This window comes from Pangasianodon hypophthalmus, chromosome 7 (assembly GCF_027358585.1).
Source record: "Pangasianodon hypophthalmus isolate fPanHyp1 chromosome 7, fPanHyp1.pri, whole genome shotgun sequence".
In the NCBI taxonomy this organism is placed as follows: Eukaryota; Metazoa; Chordata; class Actinopteri; order Siluriformes; family Pangasiidae; genus Pangasianodon; species Pangasianodon hypophthalmus.
Genome location: NC_069716.1, coordinates 15,267,180 through 15,291,392, shown reverse-complemented (window position 1 = coordinate 15,291,392; position 24,213 = coordinate 15,267,180). Strand labels below are relative to the sequence as shown.

The 24,213-nt window shown below is 37.1% G+C and overlaps 1 protein-coding gene across 2 annotated transcripts in view; it reads right to left on the bottom strand.

Moving 5' to 3' along the window:
- Positions 1 to 782: 782 nt before the first annotated feature.
- gria1a (glutamate receptor, ionotropic, AMPA 1a) overlaps positions 783 to 24,213 on the bottom strand; it is a 96,463-nt gene continuing 73,032 nt past the window's right edge. Inside the window, exons 12-16 of one of the 2 annotated variants that reach the window (XM_053235424.1) lie at positions 13,683 to 13,881; positions 13,148 to 13,392; positions 9,167 to 9,281; positions 7,895 to 8,029; positions 783 to 4,414 (exon numbers count right to left, since the gene is read on the bottom strand). In XM_053235424.1, the coding sequence (XP_053091399.1) occupies positions 4,193 to 4,414; positions 7,895 to 8,029; positions 9,167 to 9,281; positions 13,148 to 13,392; positions 13,683 to 13,881 (916 nt within the window). In that variant the 3' untranslated portion in view covers positions 783 to 4,192. The remainder of the gene's footprint in view (positions 4,415 to 7,894; positions 8,030 to 9,166; positions 9,282 to 13,147; positions 13,393 to 13,682; positions 13,882 to 24,213) is intronic. The other variant, XM_026917821.3, reaches the window with a different exon arrangement.

Sequence of the window (24,213 nt, the reverse complement as noted above, 5' to 3'; positions counted from 1 at the left end):
CAATCTCACACCCCCATGATGTGTCTTCATTATGTATGCTGTTCAGGCCCACACATAGGCAAGCGTTACACTGCAGTCATTGTACTGTTTATAGAAATTAGGAAGCACAGGCTGTGAAGGAGTAAAACTGTACCTCTGTGGATCTGCCTTCTAATGAACAGCTTTGTTTTGACATTTTATTTGTGATAACTAATCACTTTTAATGGACAGTGCTTGCAAGGAAATAACATATTGATGCAAATCCTATGTCATTAGCGCAATACTTTTCAGCTGGTTCTGAAAGATGATGTGGTTTTTTTAATAACTTGAACTAGTTTTTTTGTCTAACTCTAGAAGGTGTGTGGAAGATTTACATCAACATAGCACATTCAAGGAAAATTGGAAACCAGTACAAATGAATACAAATGAGCCTCCCTGTAGCACCTTTCCTTTGATTAAGAGTAAAACAGAGAAAAGAGCGAAGCAATGTTTTGTTTTGTGAATGGAAAAAAGTGAGTGTTGTTCAGGTTCCATTGCTCAACAGCGATTTCCCTTGAATGAATAATTCATTTCTCCAGTCACCGTGGATAATGATATCATGGTGTGTGTGATAGTTAATGCTAACGTGAGTTTTCAGGACAAAACAGTCCCATCTGCACTGAAAAAAAAAAAAACCCTTTGGAAGAATATGCATTTACTTTTTCATAGTAAAATTAACATATAATTTCCAGTAAAATCAACTTAATTTAAATGATTAAATATTGTGCAAATAAAACAAACAAATAAAACATTTGCTCCTTTCTTTTTAAGTCAATTTTATTTATATAATTCTTGCAAGAGGGCTTAAATTAATTACGTAAATCTCAACACTGTAAAAAGTAAACATTATCTAAACATCATTTCTTGGTCCCATTTGGAAACATCTGCTTTCACAAATCATTTATCATCTTTACTAATAAGTGGCCAATAACACCTTAAATGGCTCCACCAGAAGTATAACTTCATAGGGCTTACATAAAGACTGAACTGGCAGAACCCAAAATGACTACTAAACCAAGACACACAAACCATTCAACTGACTAAGAAATACAAAGATTGTGAACCAAGAAAACACTTGATCTTGCAAAACATTTCATATTAATCATCTTAACAATAAGGTCTAAGGTCTTAAAGGCAACACAAAACAAGAAATATTGAAAACAACCCATCCATAATGCTCACAATTTCAGTTACGCAAATGCATATCGAATTGAGTTAAAAAACCACGCCCCCACATTATACGACTATTTATTTAAACTCTACAGGACTATTAAATTCAACTTGATGTGACTGTTTTAATTTCAACCTTGTCACTAAACATGTGCAAAGGAAACAGCGTGTGCGCAGCAAGCTCATGGGCCTCTTCTGGTCAGCATGTGTTGATTTGCACATGCACAAGAGTCCAATCAGTTCAAGTAAACATTATTAAATAGAATTATTTCTAGTTTTGAGAGCACTTGCAAAATACTGAAAATAAGTAAAATAAGCACTTTGGGTTTTAGCCACATATTTACATTAATTGTACAGAAATTAAAGCATTTAAGTAATTCTAATAATGTACTTTTTCTGTAAGTTAATGTAATGCTTTATTTTATTATAAACTTAATAAGAATGTTTGTTAACTTAGTAAGAATGTTTCTTAAACATGAATTCTACAGTTTAGTACAGAGCTTTGATTAGGAAAACGATTTCTTATTACTTTCTTACTCTTGCTTAATTTACCATTATACCATAATTGTAATGTTAAACCTGGTCACATACTGCTGTGTAACTGATAATGGTAGGCATCTCAATCTATTTATTCTGTGCTTGATAGTGTGTCATTATGGAGACATTTGGCCCTCCATTCATCCTTTGATGAGTTTTCTGGGCCGCATGGCATCCTTCCAAACACTACAGTGAGCAAATGAGCACCTGTCTTTCGCAAAAGTGTTAGCTCAGCAGTTAAGCTTCTAAAGGATCTCATAAATGGGAAATCCTGTCTGACTGCCAGAGAGCTGTTGTTGGGCCCTTGATCAAGGCTTTCATCCCTCAACTCTATGATTAGGATGGAGTTTTTCCCAGTTGTAAGATGCTTTGAATGAAAGGATCATTGGATTTTCCTAATGGGGACCTGCAGAGATCGTAATGAGCTTTTTTTCCCTTGTGTGTCAACAACAGCCCCAAATGGTGCATCAAATACAGTGGACAGAGAAACCAAATGACAAAAATTACAACAATTGTTTCCTGTTTAATCACAAAAAGCATCAACCAACATCTGACTTTGGTTAGAAAAGTGTTTTCTTTTTATTTTGAATGTTTTACTCATTATTGATTTAACGTTTTTTTTTTTCATCCATACCATTTGTATGCAATCATACCTCTCCATTATGATCAACATAAGCCCAACAAACAAACATAAATAAACAAATCACATCATTGTGAAAGTGTGAGCGTAGAAGATCATTTTTGCATCGCAACCACAGAAAAGAGTAACACTGTTAACCAGAAACACAAAGTATCTCAACTAACTGCTCAATTATTCTTATCTCTGTAATGACTACCTCCCTTTAATGAAGCATTGCCTCAACATACGAGTTCATATGAAAAACAGCAAATCATACAGCACTCAAAAATCCTTACTCTACTATTATTCGTTGTCTCTGTCAGCCATTACAAATCTGTTACTGTGTATAAAATATGTTTAGAACATGAGGCCACAAAGCAGCCCAGACTCCTGTGCCTTCATAAAAGACATGAAAGAAGCTAGAAACAGAGAGTGAGGGAAGTACAAAGCACTCTTTGTTTACACAGAGGACAAAGCATGGTGTGTGGTGTGAAAGCATAGTACTCCTGGGAAGCTCTTTTATTTTAAATTCAATGCATCAGGATGGAGCTCACTCTGAGAGCTGGTTTCCCAAACAAGAGTTAAACATAGATCTTAGTTAACTTCCACTGTCAGTGGTGATCTTTTTCTCTAAAAGTTAAGAATAGGCTAAAAACAGGAGTCATCAATGAACCTTTCTTAAAGCATGTGTGCAGAGAGAGAATTTAAAGGCAGGCCAACATCCATCAGCATTTCCTCCATATACAGTCTCGGAACTTAGTAATAAAATGGCACATACTTCGGGCTCTAAAATGAATCAGATTTTTTAAAAGTACAAGGCAGTTGAGGAATGTTCATTTGCAATAGACTGATGTAAAAACAATATTGTATCAAAAAGATGTCGGTACTGTAGCAACACTTCAAAAATGCTTAGCTTTGGCTCTGTGCACAGTATAAATGAATGACAATACTATATTTGGAGGGCAGAAAAATGACATTCAAATGATAGGGGAAAAATACTTCAAAAGCTCTTTATCCACAGTAGCTTGTGACATTTTTGCCGATGCCCTTCTGCAAGTGCTCCTGATGAAACTGCAGATTCAAACATGGAACACACTCCCAAGTCAATCCTGGCACAAATGAGGTATGGCACCTTAAATGAGGCGTAGCAGCAATGCAAGGTTGTTGAGGTGAAAAAAAAAAATACACAGCAATATAATCAACATGTTCATTATGCTATGCTCTACTGATCAACAACAAATGTTCTCCCATTGCCCAGGTTAAGATTTACATCAGACTATTTACACTATTAACAGACTGACAATCTGATATGTTTGTTTAAATTAGGCTAAGCAAAGTTAATGGTGGAGGGAAATCAGCCACATTCTCCACTAGTTCTAGGTTCTATGTGCATTTTTAAAACTTCAGTCCATACACCATACTCTGCAGTAGTCATTACAACATATGAGTCATATAATAATCTGTGCAAAATACCACATATTTCATGTGATCCTTTTTTCCTGGAGGAAATAAGGTAGGAGACAACATTATACAACAGTGGTATAAACCAAAATATTGCACACTTACAGACAGAAGTAAACAGCTCTGTTAGACTGGCATGGCATCAACACAACTTTTTTTTTTTTTTTTGTAAATGAACATTACCAAAAAGTGTCCCCTCAGCATCATATTGCACAGCATCTTCCTCTCTGTATTCTTTTCTCACCATCAAAACATTTGGGATTTTTTTTTTCTTATATAAGAAAAATGTTTCATGGGTAGTCAGTTTTGCCGAGAGCAGTCTGAGAGTGCATTTTGGCAGTATGGAGCATCCCTGGTCAGTTGGGGACAGTGTCTGTGTAGTACCAGTCACATGCCGGAGGCTCCAAGGCCCATGGCGGCTGTGTGGCTCATGCACGGTAATGTCTGCACAGCTTTTGGGAAGTCATGGGCCATGATGCGGCCGTTCTCCCCACCGCTGCCGTTGCCACTCATCCGGGTCAGTGTGGTGCAGCGCATGGCATCATTGATGGATTGCTGGGATGACGACATGGGCAGAGTTAGACATTGCATGGAGGTGTTGCATAAATGCTGGTTTAGAAAAGGATGCTAAAAGATGATATAAGCAATTGTTTAATGCCACATAAAATACAGGGGAACCTGATGTTGGAGTAGTTACTGCAGGGAGGTTTTTATAACAATATTTATAACAATCTGTCAGTTTCTTAATAAAACTGCTTCATTCGTAAATCTCTCCCCTTATTATAAAAATCAGGTGAATGTGAAACCTACTGTCATATGTTTTAGAAACACTCCATTTCATGCATCCACATGGATCAGCAAAATTTTGGGATAGATAAAGTGACTCCTGCTCTCTAATCCCTACATCTGTATTATAAATATTGCAATCCCAGTTAAAAACTGCATTTTGTACACACTGCAATTTTTTTCTGTCAGTTGCAATATGATGTAGAATATGAGCAAGAGAAACAGACTAATAGGATACAGCTGACGTTAATACCAATGGTGAAACGGGTTTTTTTTTTTTAACACGATAAAATGCTCAGCACTGAGAGCTCACGCTCACAGATAGTGATTTTGTGCACTCTATTCACAACTCTGCACATTCTCTTTTAAAGATACAATTAAAACATCATACAGAAAGCATGAAGCTAAGGCAGAGGTGAAAAATTTTGCCAAAAATCCATATGATTATTTATTTCATAATGGAATAATTTTATAACTAATACTGACAAACTGACGAATGATCATGAATGAAGTATAGAGTAAAATTTTTCTGTTAGAACAAACTGTTACACTGATGCTGGGATTACTACAGCACTTTGCTCAGCATAATGCTAATTAGTGTTTTCATTCACTGGGAGTTTTCACCTTCACTTGTTCAGGAAACTGTCTTCTGTTCTTTTTTGTTCTCTTTCGTACAGTTTTCTGTACTCTGTCATACATCTAAGTTATATATTCGAGGGGAATTTCCAAGAAAAATACATATTATTTACCTGATTCCATTCACATGAAACTCAGCCCATAAAGTATATTGGCACTGTCATGTATGAACAGACACTGGGCCTAGATACTGTTGATGGGCATGAAGCATTTCCTCAATTTTCTACAACTGAGTGGAATTCTACATCAAATTTAGCAAAGCTGCATAGAAACGAGTGCAGATTTGTCCGCGTGGAATGACGTATGAATGACTCTGTGTCTGATTCATGCTGTACGGCATCAGAACGAGTGGTGAGTTTGCAAATAATGAATCAGCTTCAGCTGAACAATCCTCTGCCCACTAATCTCTTATTTACATGTCATATGGAATGCTTTATTTACCGTCAGACATATCTAATTTACGTGAAACACACCATAATTTATGCAGGTGGGGCGAAGACATTCAGCAAAGTACAGTTAGCCAAGAGCTAACGATGATATGAGGAAAGAAGTAAACATGGCGAGGGTAAAAAAAACACTGCAGTGAAGCTGACTTAGAGGTGCTGATGTCCAAGGTTGCTGTAAATAAAACATCAGTTAAGTATGCTCTGTTTCTAATAATACTGTTTACTTAAACACTGAAAAGTATCAGAGTAACAAAATGAATTATTCCTGATGTAAAGAATAAAATAAAACACTCCACTCTGCTGTTATACAAAATAATGCACACCTTGGGGGTGTGATGTGGCAAGACATGCAAGCGGTGTGCCACTATTTTGTATAACAGCATAGTGGAGTGTTTTATTCCGCTTACACCACAGTGATTTGCCAATGAATGTTTCATTTATTAATGAATGACATGTCACGCATTTTAATGGTTCATAGTTAGATTTAAAGTTGTGGAATGTTCGAGAGGAAAGTTACTTCCTGTTCTCACTTTTAGCCACGATAAACAGTTATTCCCTCTCTCTTTTTTCTCTCTTGCTCGACTGAATCTCTCTCTCTCTCTCAAAAATGACAAAGCAGGCATGACGAAGCAGCCTGTCATTTGACAGTCTGTCAAGTGGAAAGCGTAAAGTCATCTGTCCTAAAGACTTTCCTGTACTGATAAACTTCATAAAGCACCGTGACTGTAAGCATGACTCAATTAAACAACTAAAAACCCACTTCTGAGTCTTTTGATTCACATTTATAAATTATATGTTGACACTAACTCCCTTTACTTATATTTTAATACATGGTTCCCAAGTGTGCAATTGTGATCAACTTCATTTGTTATGTTTGTTATGTAGGTATTATCTACTGTTCTTATATTTATTGATTGTAATGATTTTGATTATTTAACTGAAAAACAAGCATTTTTCAGGTGAGTCTGATCTTAGAGATGCACCAAAGATGAAAATGATGAATAAGGAAACTGTGGGTAGAATTTGGGTCTGCTTGTTTGGTCAGAATTGACCATATGTACTTGAATACATATGAATAAAGGCCAATGTGAAAAGTAATGTTTTTTTAACTGCTTTCTTGGAGCTGTCAGTTCACTTTAAGCAAACCAAGGAGCCTTGATGCCAGCTAACACATTGTGAGATTGTATATCTCCAATCTGGAAATGATTTAATCACACCATATTTCAGTGCACTGGGAGGATTAAGTTACACACCTGATGCAGACTTATTTGCTTGCTCAGAGACTTCAGAAACTTTCTTAATATGAAATATGAATGGCTATGAAATGTGAATCCTGTGATCAAATTAACAAACAAAAAACATCTAAATATATTCGATTATAGTGTGTAATTCCTGTCTAACTATGTCAGGAGTGTTATTTAGGGTAATTGCCTGTAATAGAGTTATTGATCATTATAAAGTACACTGAGGTATCTGTAGATGATGTTTATGCAAGTGACAAAGTGTTGAGTGGATGATAATTTGCATTTGTTATTTAATGACTGATCCTCAATAGAATAAGCTCAATTAAAACAAGCACAGTTTAAATCAGATCTCGGATAGTTACAGATTAGATCTTGCTAAGATTTCTGAGAAAGCAGATGATATATTTATGGAGAACTTCTGAGTGGATGCCATATTTAGCAAGTCTTTGAGTGCCAAATTATGGGAAAGCAGACATGCTGTCTCTTTTTGTATAATGAGCAGTCATTAGTCTAGATGGAAAAACTATTTTTTTTTTTGCAGAGGCCTTACTGCATCTGTTCTTTATCTGGAAGGGAACAAAGGCTATGTTATGTGCATTAACATGGCTGCTTTGTACAGCCAGACTAGCTAGTGCACACAGGGGTGAGAAGGATGGAACCCAAGATAAACAAAAACACTAATAGAAAGAGAAAGAAAGAAAAGAGAGAACCATAGCAAAGACAGTAAGGAAGCAAGTTAGTGCAAGGGCAGAGAGAGAATCAGAGAGGCAGAGGAGAATGTGAAAGGGTGAGAGAAGATTCACACAAAAATATTGACAAAATGCAAAAGGAGATAAGAGCGTGTGTGTGTGTGTCATGGGAGCTTGTTTCATTCCTGTTTGCCTAATGGCTCTTTAAATCTGAACTGTGTGGTTACTGTATAGGCTGTAACTGGGCAGCTCAGTGTAAGTAGCCTCTAAAGCAGGCTGAGCAGACACCTTCATCCTGCGAGACTCAGTCCTTGACTTGTAGCAGAATTCCACCAGTGCCACCAGCATGGCCAGGCCCAGGCCCCCGATTAGAATGTAAAAAACTCCAGCCACGTTACTGAGACTCAACGCACTTGTCTTGTCCTACAGGAGGAGACAGAGTCATGTTACAGGAGGGCAAGGAAGAAGCTAGCACATATACGATATATGCATTTCACATTTGGACAAGAGACACAGACAAGTACACAGTACAAGTTCACATACAAAGTATAAACAATATACACTTACATACACAAACAATAACATTCACTTTTTATTTCTTATGTATCCATCATACAAAAATATTCAATACATACACTATCCACAAGCAATACTGATTCAACTGAATAGTATAATTCAATAATCTGACCATTATTTATACACCGTCTAGTATTTTTTATTTTCTTTTAAAATACAGACAAAAACATGTATAAGAAATTAAAAGGGATGTGTAGAAGTGAAAACAGCAACTAAATTCACTGCTTGTGCAGTGCAAAAAGAACTTCTGAATGCAGTATATTATGTGCTGCTAATTAAAACCTAAAACAGTTAACATAAATCTGTGGAAAAGCATGCATAAATGTGCTCCCTGAGGCTACTGCATTAGGTTTATGAATCTCATCATTTATGAGCTCATGATTTAATGCAGCACTTTAAAGCCCACAGAAGAATAAATGGAGTTAATGTGAGCCTGCAGAGCAAAGTCCCATTCACAGTTTCACAACAACTTTTTATTTTTTTTTTAAACACTGGCTGTGTAGTGGCTCCTTCTGCTGTTGCTTGTGGATGAAATATGAAAACCGCAGTTAAAATTTCCTGTGTCATTTTTACATTGTGCTTTGTTGCTTGCTAATGTGAACACAGCTTTATTTCTTTATTTCTTTCTTTGACACGCATACAAACACATACACAAAAAAACCCCCACATTTTAACAGTTAGTGATATGCTTTGATACTCCTAGCCATGATCCCTTGCCCCCCTGCTGATATTACTTTGGGCAACCGGCAGGCTGAAAACACTCTGCTGTGTCTTATCTGCCTGAACAAGGTCAAATCAGACATCTATCCACTCCGTACGAAGCATTCAATTTCAAAAACCATTATATAGTTTCAAAAAGCATGTATATAGCTCAGCCTTTTGGAAGGTTTTGGTCAGAGTGTTGGCTCATTGTTGGCTTGCCGGTTACCCACCTCCCTGTGGTGCTGGATTTTTACCCGCTGGGTTTGTCACATTGGGGCTGACCTTGGAATCACCTCCCCCGCTGCCGCACTCGCCCTTGTCGTACCACCATTTGTTTTTCAATTTGTCCAACAGGCCCTGCTCGTTCAGTTTTAACACTGCCAGGTTAACTCGGTTTCTTGAAACAATAAGACAACAGTGTAATCAGAGGCAGTTTCAGGTAGAGTCATCACCCACTGTTCAGCAAAGCTTTGACATGTTAATTACTGAAGTATGGATGACTATGCTGTTGATAGTGATGGCTTGTGAAAGATGAGACATAGAAATCGAATAGAGAATTAGATCAGCCACAGATTTGCTTACAGTCACTGATTATGTGCTTACAGTCACTGCTTTTCTCCTTTCAAGATTGGAAAAATACAGAGTCCAGAATATGATGACCTGGATAACTAAAGTCATTTGTTAAAAAAGTGCTTATGGTTCCCTTATGATCAGAGATGTAAGTAGTAGTTTAGAGTTAAATATTATAGCTTAACATTATGTCTGTAATACACACAGCACCATTAAAGAGAAAACACCAACCATCCTTTAAACATGTCCCATTCATCCCTGTCCTGCCCACAATTCACAGTTCAAAGGCACAGACTGACATTTGATAGCACAGCACATAGTAAGGTGATCAGAAATGCAAACAAACATGGACTGTGCCCCTGCGTCTGCAGCAAGTGATTCTGTAACTCAGTAAAACACAGCACGTTCTTTCTAAGGCGAGAAATGCCAGACAGAATATCAGAGAGAGGAATACAAGCTTGCATTCAGTTTGATGAGAATTTGCTATGCTTTAAGTGAGATGATTTTATTGACTGAGTGTGGTGGGAAAGGGAGCTGATGGATGAGGATAAAAGGGCAGAGACAAATCAGTTGGTTGGAGTTAATTTACCTCTTTTCTAGCCCAGAGTACAATACTGAATATAGAAAATTAAAATGTGCGAGAGCAATCGAAATGCACTGAGTTGTGTTGTTAATGCATAAACCAAACTGCTTCATTACTTATGGTCATGCTACTGCCCAACACTGCAAAATGTACATTATGATCCTCATAAAAACATTATTAACACATAATGTTAATTATGAATAAAATAAGTCTAATGAAAGAACAGTGCAAACAAGTTGAACTTGATTGCATGAGTGTTTTGATGGAAGACAACATTTGTCTCATAAACTAATCATTCATTTGAGACCATGTTCAGTCATTTTCAACCTAGCAAGTTGTCCTACAAAGTACAGACTTGTTGGCCAAAGTAATATGCTATAATGTTTTCTGATACGGTAGGAAAGCTGGATAAATATGACTATAAATTTGCCATACAGTTGGATAACGTGTTAAGCTAGGACAACTCAACAGTATATCCGGCAGTTAATAAACATGGTTCAACCGGCGCTGGTGCATTTTCCTGCTATTCCAGCAAGTACAATGTTATTTTGCCTAGAACGAATGGAAGGATATGCTAAAAATTACAATCCAGTAAATGATACATGGAAACAATTACAGAATTATTGATGCAAAGTTCTAATCACACATGTAGACTGAATTCATAAGATCATGTTGGGGTGGGTTCATACCAGTTTCTTCCGTTGCACATTGCCTGCCTAGTCACGTTAGCCTATACTATATGGAGCTTGGCCAAAAATGTATATGTGTAAACTGAATTCTGCTGAACCAGCATTTGTCTTACTTACTATCCAGGAAACAGCATACTGAATAAGAATTATTATGACTATAAGCTTATATTCAATACATTAGTCCACTGATAGATTGTGGGGTGTTAAATAATAACTCAAAATAACAAGTTCTTAAGTCAAAATTATGAGATATTCATTCAAAATTCAAAATAACAACATACTATGTTTAAATAATGAGATATTAATTTGAAATACTGACATAATATCTTTATATAAAAAGTTATTAAATCAAAATAATGTGTTAAATCAAAGTAACAACATAGCACTCCATTCTTTATGGTTCAGGGCTTCTGTAGTATTACATCTGACAGCAAGAAAAAAGTGTCCTGCTGCTTAAGTGCACATTTTCTATTCTGTTTTTTTTTTTTTTTTTCAACTTTAAAGGCAAGTGCTTGTGTTTTAAGGTAGTGGTCTAGATGCTACTGAAAAACCTCATCTTGGATACTGCTACTCAAGAAAACTGACAACCTTGGAAGCGTGACATGCATGTAGAAATTTGCAGATTTTTTGCATAACGCATCTCTAAATACAAGTAACTTTCCCAGCATAAATATTGATGTACCTTCTGGAGTTAAGTCGCCAACTTATGGCCCATAGATTGTATACTGGTAAAACATCTTTATGCTTTGTATACTAGGTACACATTTTTATGCATCGACCCTCATTTTAGATCTAAACAGTTAAACCAAAGAAGTTTAACTGTGAAGAGCGATGAAGGTCTGGAAGAGTGTGTCTCACGCAACCCATAGTTCAGATAGAATGGCCCTAAAAGGAGCATGCTAACTGTCTCTCCATCCATCACAGCACTATGTGGAGGCAGACAAGTGCAAATTCATTTATCATACTCTGTACCTCTCCCTGAAGCAGTGATGACTGTCAAATAATGAATAAAAATTAACTTCTGCTTTACAGTGCATGCTGAAAACAGGTCTTTTTTTTTACATCCTGCAGCCAATGTCATTTTTCCTCTGTCTCTCGCTCCATGTTCAAATTTCTATAAGGTGACCTAAATATAACAGTACAATTGCTAGGAGGTCATTCCCCCAAGGAGGTTTTCTTATTAGAGGGAGGTAGAGTTTATTGAAGTTATTTTAGCAGCTCTAAATTGCCCTTCTGAGCCCCTTTTGCACTGAACTGGATATAATATCAGATCTGCAGTGGTGTCTTAGTGGTATAAGGTCGTGCTACAAAATGAATGACACTGAGACATTGATGTCATCAAAGTGTGTGAATATACAGTATATGTATCAATATCTTAATGTCACTCATAACTTGCATTCATTAAGATTCAAATGGAAACACATAAGAATTAAATAAGAAGTAAGGTAAGAAGTAAGAGAGGGTAAAGAATATTGGTAATCACTAAAGCTACGCCTACTGTTATTTTCAACTGAGTAATACATGTTCAGTGCTTGAATACAAGACACAAGTGTTGATTGCCAGGGTGCTTTCTGAACAGTATGCCACCCTTTCTTATGCAAGCACTTGAGATAAATTCTCAAAAAATCTCAGCTCTTGGTGAGAGATGCATGTGTTCTGGGATGATTCATGCGCATGTACACACACGCACTCACACACACACACAAACCCCCGCACACATCCACCATCCACCCACACACAGCCACTGTGCTGCATGGCGATGGAAGCTACATGCTGCAGTCTCATTGTAACGTGTTAAGAAAAAGGAAAATTATTTTGCCGCTTGTATACTATCAGTTAAATTGCTAAGAACATTAACATTAAAAGCTAAAAGGCCAAAAGTGTCTTCACAGTTAGACTGTGGAATTGAAACACAGGACACTTGCAGCATTTGTAGAGAGAATTCATAGGCTCTTGGTAGCAAATCATGTTTTAATAAACATCATTCCTATTCTAGCTGATTCTGCTGGATGGGCGTCAGTCTGTCAGTTTGTAGGCCATTAATTCATTATTAAAGGCTGGTATGAAGATAGACATAGTTGTCATGGTTATATTTGTAATTTGTAATCTTATTCACATAATATTATTATTATTATATCATTATTCACTTAATATTTTAATCTTTTCATATTAAATGCAAATGAAATTATTAAAAGTATACAGCACACCACCAAGTTCATTTTCTTCAATCCGCACAGTGCAGTGATCTATATCAAATGAGTAGTAGTGGTACTATTACTACTGGTACTACTAATAATCATGGGCTGATTGAAGCAATGTCTTCAGGATTAGCTTCCTGATGCCTTATCTTACTACGAATACTATTACTGCTACTACAGTCCACACAGTGTACGTGCAAGATAAGATGGTGCTGTGCTTTACCTGAGTGGTGATCCTTTCGGTGTAGCAACACCATAACCCTTAGAGTCCAAATTCCCGCCCACCTTCATGGTATCACAGGGTTTGCGCTGTTCAATATATTCATTCATGGTGGACTCCAGCAGATAGGCATACTTTCCTTTAGACTTCCTAACTCTAATCACTCCTTCGTCAGTGGTCTTCACAAACACAGATGGGGCTGACTTCATGTAGGACCACATCTTTTCAAACACAGCAATCTTTGATCTCTGCAGAAAAAATAGTGTAACTAAGAAGGATTTTCACATGTGGGATTATATAGTGATAGACAGGGTTTAAAATGTCAACTTAATATTAATAATGGTCAGTAATATTGTCATGCTACACTTACAGAGAAAATAAAGCAGACAGATAAAGGGCCATAAATTACAAAAAGTATACAGTGGCACAAAACAATGAATTAAACATTTTAGGAAAGATGATGATCCAATGTTATCACAAACATATTAGATGTCCATTTGCTGAACCATATGAATTGCAATGAAATTCACTTGCTTACCCTAAAGAACTCTTTGGTTGAGCCAGCATCGAGTGTACCATAAGCGATCTCAGTCTGCTTGGCCAAGTCTTCAGCACTCTCGATAGGTGAGACCATCCTCTCCACGGTGAGGAAGGCTGCCAGGTTCGCTGTGTAGGATGAAATGATGATGAGGGTGAAGAACCACCAGACACCACCTACGATCCGGCCTGAGAGAGATCTACAAATGAAACACACACAACACAAATATGCTTTTCTTAGTTAAAACCTTGTATCAATATGTCAGTTATCAATACAGCTTGCATAACTCATCATTTTCAGAGGTGAATAAAACATGCGTAGTGAGGAGTTAACGCCAAAATTGCACAACTTGGTATTCAGAGCTCAGATGTAACTACAGGCTTGCACACAGAGAAGTGTTTCAGTTATATGAGATTTAAACATACAAGTCTGTTTAAGATGACATTAACATAAGTCTGTTTTTCTTGTGTGATATTAGCTTGAGGAACTCATTGATATCAACTGCGAATTGACTTCTGTGTGGATAGAAAAAAGCGGTCAAATAGAGTTGTTTGATTAGTGCTTTATTAATTTAATGGTGGATGTAGGATGTATTCGTCACAATTAAAAGCACTGATAGTTGCACCTTATACAACTGTACTCCTGTGTGTGGTGATTCTAATATATATTATATCCAGACTGTTCAAATGTAGTGGTTGATGGTGGTTGATGAGGGTCCTGTTTAAATGTACAAGTGAGATTTACCTCAGGTCATAAGACAGATCCTCATCACAAACTTTATAAGAATTATTTTTACTCCAGTGTCAATAATGTGCTGATTTAACATAAGTAGATTAGTTTACAAATGTAAGTGGGTGAGGTATTTGCTTGCTATAGCCTTTCATCTTAGGATAATTAAAGCAGTTTAAAATAATTCCAGCTGAAATAATATAAAGTTGACAACAGTTATTAAGGATGCATAAAATCATTTATGATGTAAATAAAATAACATCTACAATTTTTGTTTGCCTTTTTATATAAAATAATATATATTTTATATATGGATGGAGAGACAGAGACCTTTTAGGGAGAGATTCTTTTTTGGTTGAACTGTTTAGATCTAAAATGGGGGTTCGTGCATAAAATACTTATATTATTAGGTAAAAATGGAATGATTGGATAGGCATGGTCCTTTTTAAAATTTGCAATCTTAGTTACATAATTTAATTTAATATTTTAATCTTTACATAATAAATGCAAATGAAATCAATAAAATCACTGTGGAGGTGTCTTTCAGTGTAATTGGAATGGAATCTGTAAAGGATCAGAATCTTAAAATGCAATTTTCTCCCTTTTCATTCTGGAGGCAATCAGACTTTAATCAGACTGACAGGCCTAGTTAATCATGAAAATTCAGAGGTGGGGTCAGGCAGCAGACAAAATGGATAAATGTGTCTGCTTGGTGAACTGACACATTGAGCCTGTGTCTGTCATCTAAACAGCCAGAGGAGGAGGCATCACAACTACTAATAACAATATCCTACTCATTACCTAGAAAGCTGGATATGAATGGGACTCATGTAACTCATGAATGTAACTTTAAGTACTTTTTATTAACATAATGGACATAACCACAAATAAAACAAGCCTACTCAATCATTTCCACTAATTAGTGTTTAGATATCCCTGTTATGAGTTTCTACAGGAATTTGCAGCGTTCTATTCAAGTGTACTTCATTCAAAAGAAAAAGCAGTAAATGTTAGTTGTGTATTTCCATATTAAACTTTCAATATTATTCAGAATATAACAAGACCCACTTATTACAGCAGACAGACCCTTGATTTAATGCTGACTTCGGACCCAGCAAAGTATTTTAGTGGATCAAAAAGAGCACTCGATGTATGAAACAAGTTGAACGAAAGGGATGACTCTGCTGCCAACAAGTCTAGTCTAATTTGTATACATACCTCAAATACAGTTAAAATATAATTCAAACAGGAAGGAAGCCATTAATGAAAAAAACTATTTCGGATATTTGTCCTTGCTGTGACCTTGACCCTGTTTAGCTCAATTCCAGATCTAATCAGTTCATCTGCTGGGTAAAAATGATAATTCCTTATAAATCCTTCAAGCATTTAATGTCTTGTTCTTCAGATATCACACTAATGGGAACCTTAGATGAACACAGATGAACACATAGTGTGGTTGTTGTTTGTTGTTCATGTAAATAATTTACCTGGAAAAAAAAGTCAACGACAAAAACGGAATGTTTGTAGATGATTGGACAGAGAAGTATTTCCACTTTAGGTTCAAAACAGATGTATCATCTGTTCCCAGTTTGTGGAGCTAGTCGAAAGTGGTAACATGAAGTGCCAGTGCAAACCAGAATGTAATCACTTGAAAATGATGAGTCTTATTTACAGATGTGGACAAATTTGTTGGTACCCTTACAGTGCATTGAAACAATGCTTCATTCCTCCTGAAAAGTGATGAAATTAAAAGCAATTGTCTCATGTATACCTGCATGCCTTTGGTATGTCATAGAGTAAAGCAAAGAAAGTGTGAAAAGAGATAAATTATTGCTTATTCTACAAAGATATTCCAAAATGGCCTGGACAGATTTGTTGGTACTCCTAGAAAAGATTATAAATATTCAGATTATAGTCATATTTCAAACTAACTGTTTTCTTTAATTAGTATCACACATGCCTTCAATCTTGTAATCAGTCATTCAGCCTATTTAAATGGAGAAAAGTAGTCACTCTGCTGTTTGGTATAATCGTGTGCACATTGAACACGGACCAGAGAAAGCCAAGGAGACTGTTGTCTAAGGAGAGCAGAAAGAAAACTATAGACAAGCATGTTAAAGGCATAGGCTATAAGACCATCTCCAAGCAGCTTGATGTTCCTGTGACTACAGTTACAAATATTATTAAGAAGTTTAAGCTCCATGGGATTGTAGCCAACCTCCCTGGACGTGGCCACAAGAGCAAAATCATCCCCATATTGAACAGAAGGATAGTGCAAAAAGTAGACAAAGAGCCAAGGAAAACTTCCAAAGAGAAACAAGCTGAACTCCAAGGTCAAAGTACATCAGTGTCTGATCTCACCATCCGTCACTTTTTGAGTGACAGTGGGCTCAATGGAAGAAGACCCAGGAGGAGTCTACTGTTGAAAGAAAAACATAAAAAAAGCCAGAATGGAATTTGATTTTGACATGCCACAATGCTTCTGGGAGAATGTCCTTTGTTTAGATGAGACAAAACTGGAGCTTTTTGGCAAGTCACAAGAAGTGGCCCTCTATGAGCCCTGATCTGAATCCTATCGAACATCCATGGAATCTGTGGAGCTGAAACATGCAGTCTGGTAAAGGCTCACTTTAAACCTGAGACAGCTGGAGCAGTTTGCTCATGAAGAGTGGGACAAACTACCTGTTGACAGGGGCAGAAGTCTCATTGAGAGCTACAGATACTCTAAAGGTTGTGCAACAAAATATTAGGTTAAGGGTCCCATCACTTTAAACAATGATGGATGCCAATTACTTTTGTCAGTTTCAAGTTATTTCAGAGAAAATTGTGGGTTCTTCTTTTTTCGTGGAAAGGTACCAACAAATTTGTTCACATCTGTATAACTATGAGCTATTCACTAATGGTTAACCATTAAAAGGTAAAAAGGGAGCATGAGAAAATGCTACACCACCTTTACCCTGTTCACATAACTACTTCAGCATTATCTATGAATCAAACAAATCTCAATTTACAATCTGTTGTATCTGCCTGGAACCAAATTCAATAGCACATGCAGTGAATATAAAAACTCTACACACCTCTGTTAAAATGGTAGGTTTTTGTGATGTAAAAAAATGAAACCAAGATAAATCATGTCAGAAATGTTTTCCACCCTCAATGTGAAATTTCAACAAATAAAAATTAAGTGAAAAACAATCAGAAACATTTTAGGGAAAAATAGGAAAAATAAAAAACTTACAACAATCTGGTTGCAAAAGTGTGCACTCCCTTTTATAACTGGGGATGTGGCTGTGTTCAGAATGAACCAATCATGATCAATCTCATGTTCAAAAGTAATTATCATACACCTGAAGGAATATCTGACAAGTACTGATTACTCTGTGCATGTGTCAACAATCTTGCATATTCTTCACATGTCTGGGCTGTGGAGTAGGGGGGCTAGACAGAAGCCCTTTCTCACAAAAAACATCCAAGCTCAACTAAATCACCCCAAACCACGTGGCAAAATGTGTTATAGTCTGATGAATCCAATTCCAAAAGGTATAATAATTCCATAATTCCAAAAGGTATGTTTGTTGCAAAAAAAAAAAAAAGAACACCATACCCATGGTGAAGCATGGTGGTGGCAGCATCATGCTTTAGGGCTGCTTCAGCCTGAACTGGGGATTTTATCAAGGTGTAGGGAATCATGAATAGCTACAAATACCAGTCAATTTTTTTTATTGCAAAACCTTCAGCCGTCTGCTAGTAAGCTGAAAGAGGAAAGATGAAAAGGAATTTCCCCTTTTAGCCTGAAAATGACCATCCAAATCAACAAAGGAATGGCTTAACCAAAAGAAGAGCAATGTTTCTGAATGACCTAGCCAGAGCCCAGACCTGAATCCAACTAAAAATCTGTGGGGTGACCTGAAGTGGGCTGTGCACAGGAGATGCCCTTACAATCTGATGGATGAAAGAGTGAGAAAGTATTGCCAAGACAATATGTGCTATGATGATAGACTTTTAGCCAAAAGGACTGAGTGGTGTAATATAATCAAAAGGTGCTTCAACAATGTATTAGTTTAGGGGTGTGCACACTTATGCACTTATACTGGAAGTTTTTTATTTGTCCTATTTTCCCTAAAATGTTTCTGTTTGGTTTTTCACTTCATTTTTATACATTGTAATTTCACATTGAGGGTGGAAAATGTTTTGACAATGATTTATCTTGGTTTAATTTTTTATTAAATTATTATTAATGTTTATGAGCTTGAAAGTTTCACATGACAATTGATGCTCCTTTGTTTGTAGCCTGTGCAAATGGAAAATGAGAATTCTGTTGACATTCAAAACGTTAAACACCAATTTAAGGACACAATAAAGGTGAGTGGCTCTAGCTTATGTTTTTGTTATCGTTACTGATTATGTAGCTGGTTAAGAGGGTGATCAGGAGTGATAGAATTATGTGCCGAGTACTTTCTGATGATAAGGCAGCCCTCCGCACGACAAGGCAGCTCTGTGCACAGCAAGGGCCAATCTGTCCCAGGCTATCAGAGAGGTGAAGTACAACTATGCACAAAGAATCTATGGTCACTTCCTAAAAATCAAGGACACAAATGCTGTATATGGTAAGGTATTCAGGCCATCACATACTACAAAGCTACTCCACTTGTATGTGATGGTAATGCCTTGCTCCCACTGAATGATTTCTACACACGATTCGAAGTACAGAACCACGTGCTGGCAGGAAAGACCCCTCTAACACTCACCGACCAATTACTTTGTCTGTCTGCAGTAGAACTCAGAAAAAGTCCAAAGTTACACCTCGGATATCTGCCAATCCTGACAACATACCTGGCCAGGTGCTAAGGAAATGTGCCAATCAGTTTGCAGATTGAAATTCTCAACATCTCTCTGAGCCAAGCAGTCATCCCTGTGTGCTTCAACGCAACCACCATCATCCCTTTGCCTAAGAAATCATCTCTGTCCTACCTGAATGACTACCAGCCTGTTGCACTCACATCTATCATCATGTGCACGAAGTGCTTCGAGCAGCTAGTCATGAAACACACAAAGGGCAGTCTTCCCACTACACTGGACCCATTTCAGTACGCCTACTGTCCTAACTGCTCAACAGAGGACGCCATATCTGCCAACATCCACCTTTCTCTGACTCAGCTGGACAAAAAGGACAATTATGTAAGGATGCTGCTCATAGACTTCAGTTCAGCATTCCACACAATCATCCTACAACAACTGATAGAAAAGCTGAGCCTGCTAGGTTTTGACCACCTCCCTCAGCAACTGGATCCTGGACTTTTTGTCTGGGGATTTGGGTCCATCAGGATCAGCACCACCACCTCCAGCACAACCACACTGAACACCAGTGCTCCCCGGGGCTGCAACAGTGAAGAATCAGCATAAAGGAGGAGGTGAACCAGCTCGCAGAATGGTGTAGAAACAACAAACTCTTGATGTTGATAAGACTAAAGAGATGATTGTTGACTTCAGGAGGACCCAAGTAGACCACTCACCACTGCACATCAACAGAACAACTGTGGAGAGAGTCAAAAGCTCCAAGTTTCTTGGTGTGTACATGACAGAGAATATCTCCTGGACTCTCAACTCCACCCGCCTAGCCAAGAAGGCCCAGCAGCACCTCCACTTCCTGTGAGGCTCAAGAGATCCAACCCCCCCTGCCACCCTCACCACCTTCTACAGAGGGACAATAGAGAGCATCCTGATCAGCTGTCTCACCATGTGGTAGGGTAACTGCACAGTCTCTGAACGTAAGAACCTACAGTGAATTGTGAGAAGAGCTGAAAAGATAATTGGGGTCTCTCTACCCACCATCATCACCTTGTACAATAACTGCTACATCCACAAAGCCACCAGCATTGGAGATGACCCCTCCCAAGGACTCTTCACCCTCCTGCCATCTGGCAGAACGTATGGGATCATCCGTGAGACCACCACCAGACTCACCTGGACTATTCAAACACTGAACAGTTTACACAACAGTTTACAGTTCATTGTGCAATAGGTTTTTCACACAGCACTGTTCTGTTGTCCTGTGCGTTCATTGTTCTATGTATTTACTGCCATGTGTATTTATTGTTCTGTGTATTTATTGCCCTGCACTCGTCTCACATTGTTGTGTATTTGCACTTTATGTAGTCTTGTTTACTATTATGTGTTGCACCATGGTCCTGGAGAAATTACATTTTGTTCCAATGTATACAAGCTACATAGAGGAATGAGAATAAAAACCAACTTGCATTGACTTAACTTGAATTTATGTTGAAGAAAGAAAGCAATGAATTGGCAAAATACACAAAGCATGACAGCTGACCTTGGTATAGTTTAGCCTAATAGCTAGCTTCAGCCAATAGCAACTAACAAGCTAATATTACAGCAAACATAGATATTTAGATATCTAAATTTAGATAGATATTTAGTTCAATGTCATATTGATTATCATATGCCCATTTATGTTAACTTGCTAGATATTTCCAGAAACAAACTGAAAAAAGAATAGTGTTGTATGCCTTCTTGTATCTGTTGCTTTTTTTGATGATTTTTATTTCACAGTTAAGTAATGTTAACTTCTTCTTACTAAGAGTGGTTTTAAATTTTGTTTGTGCAAAAATTCTGCTCCACAATAAAATGAAAATGACACAGCTGATTTTCCTAATGCCAGTTTTACACTTTGTAATTCCTGCAGACTTTTATGATTATTACTTGTCACATTGTACAAGATGATCCCAATAAGAATGTTCTTTATGTCAGATTAAATGATGTAGATAGCTACTATGGTCTGCCATACTGGGTGCACAGTGACATAGCACAGATTTCTAGCTCTTCAACTGGAGAGCAAAAAAATAGTTTGTTGTCATAATAGTACAAATGTTGTCATAATAGTAAATAAACTCTATGAACAGTGAGACTCTACACGTGTTTGGTAATTAGCCAGCTACACACCTGGAAGCTGTAATTCCTCTATTTTTTCCATGTCGTGTTTTGCCCTTTTTGTCCTGACATGATATAACTGTAACGAGACATTATAGAGACATTCACTCTGCTGCTGCTATTCAACAAACTGCTCTTCTTTTAAATCCCATATGTTTACGCTTTTCCATTGCCATTACTGTTTGTAGCTGTCCCTTGAGTTTTGTGTAATCATATGCCGTCCTCCCATTGGTAGATTTTAGACAAGTGTCGTAGCAGCGTTCACACTCTAAGATTTTAATCAAAATATTCTGACATTGCCAGAACTTCTCGTCATAGTCTGTCTTTATTCGCACCTGTACTAAATTGGCCATTGGTGAACGTCACATTTATATGTTCTAAGACCACTGATCTCAACTTACAACCAAAGATTACCCTTTGCGATGTACGAGTGTGCCTGCGACAGCAAAATTGGGTCATCTTAAGGTTGACAAAGTAGCTTCATTGTAGTTGGCTACTTTTTATTAGTAGTTTAGCTATTTTGGCAACTTGTCCATAGGGGTAGGTTGGGCAGAGCCCCTCATTTAATATCAGCTGTTCAACAAACATTAATCTTCACCAAGTGATTATTCAAAACTCCAAAAAGAACAATTTCTATTGTATGATACTGCTCTGTACATTGCATAGATTGGAAGAGGCAGTAGGGGATTATGGAGTAGATAACATTCGTAGATCAGAAGTATGTGTGAAATGCTTGTTTCCCACACAAAGGCTAAGAAAAAGAAGAAAAATGTCTCCCTTTTACTATGAACATTTTTTAGGCTAGTTCTTTTGTGTGGTTTTGAGATGAGGCCAGAAATTTTGCTGAAACCTGTCAAATGGGTTAATAATATTACCTCAAACACAATTGAATAAATGTACATCAAAAACCACTCAAAACAAGCTGCTAGGCTCTTTGCTGGAAGACTATATGTTGCTGAATCTCAACTGCCTATTATGGGGTTACTTTGAAAAAAAATTACTACATGGCAGCCTATAAGCAGCATAAGTCAAGTGTGATAACCTCTTGAATTAATTTGGTTTCTGGTCACGAGCCACTGCTGTATTTTACAAAAGGGTAGTTTGACTGTAGCTTAGCTACATTAATTCATGAGTAGCTTGTAGTCTGACAGGTTAGAATTGTTTAGCACTAATGATTTATAATCCCACTATCCAGTGTCATCCAGAAGAGGATGGGTTCCTTTTTGAGTCTGATGCATCTCAAGGTTTCTTCCTCCTGTTTTCCTTGCCACTGTCACCACTGGCTTGCTCATTAGGGATCTAAATCTATAACTGGATTTCTGTAAAGCTGCTTTCTGACAATGGCCATTGTTAAAAGTGCTACATAATAAAATTGAACTGAACTGAATTTAAAATGCTATAACTTTACTTGTGATTAAGATACATACACAAGTGAGCATATTTTAGTCCAGAAAAACATGTAGTCTTATGTGCAGTAGAAAATGTAAAAATTTCTCCATGTAAACGGTTTCCCAGGCATCCACACATATTTTAATTAAATACATTAATTTGCAAGTATAGTTACAAGATACTTAGACAGAGTTCAGTATATTTTAAATACGATTAAGTGCATTTATTGTTTAACTAGTGTACAGCGTGACTGCCTTCAGGCTTTCTGCTGCTATTGGTACAAAATGCTAATTATAGTTAATGCAAAAAAAGGCTGCATCAAGTCTTGTGTGTGTGAAACCCACGTGGGTGAATCCCATATTAAGACAATTAAGACAAATTGATGGAAAATTGATATGCTAGTCATGATTACTTAGACTATCTATATATGTTTATTTGAATCTTTCTTATTTGTACTGTAAATAATCATATAATTTTTTTTATTGTCTCTTGGCTTTATGCTATATCATATTGCCATTGATAACAGAAAAGTGATCTGCTTTATTAGTCCACAGTTTCTCATTTTCTATCCCTCAATTTATTTTTTACACTTAAAGCAAGTACTTAAATAATTCCTGTCCTGAGACGAGTACTCAAGAAACACCTAGCAACCTTAGAGACAGTAATTTCAATAATCTGAATGTGCTGCCCAGAAATGTAACTTAAACACTTGCATAAGCTTCCTCTGAATACCGATAACACTCCCTGCATAAGCACTCTATATTCTGAACTTAAGTCACCAACTCTAAATATGGCCCAATGACTGCAAACATCTTTCAGACACTAGGGGCCATATTCAGAGTTGATGACTTAAATGGGTGACTTAAGTTCAAAAGTAACATCAATATTTATTTAGGGAAAGTTACTTGTATTCAGAGATGAGTTATGCACATGTTAAGTCAATTTTCTGGGCATCTCATTCAGATTCACAACACCTGTGTATAGCTCTCTGAAGCTTCCAGATTGGAGAATGGTTTGAGACACGTTTTTTTAATAGTGTCTAGACCACTTTTAAGCACCACTTTTTTAAACAGGCGTACTTTTAAACTGTTTTTAAACACATTTTAGCATTTCAGTCTCCATGAAAGGACAGGAAGATAGAGTAATGCATGTTGAAGTGCTTAACTGATTCACGCCCAGCTTACCCCTGCCGAATCTGAACAAATTTGACAGTAGTATAGCGAACTAGCTAAATACTGAGAACAGTGAAGAGTTTAAGGGAAGCCTTTTTCAACTGTGGAGGCTTTCTCATCCCTGGCTTCACCACGCCTGTCGGCTTTAACAAGGACAGTATTAGACAAATGTTTGAGCTGAGGTCAACCATCAGTGGTGACAGGGCTCTGCAGGGCTTGTAGCTACAGGGGTAGGGATTAGTTAAATATTAAGCTGATTGATGAAATGAAACTCCTTACTCTTGCTGATGGAG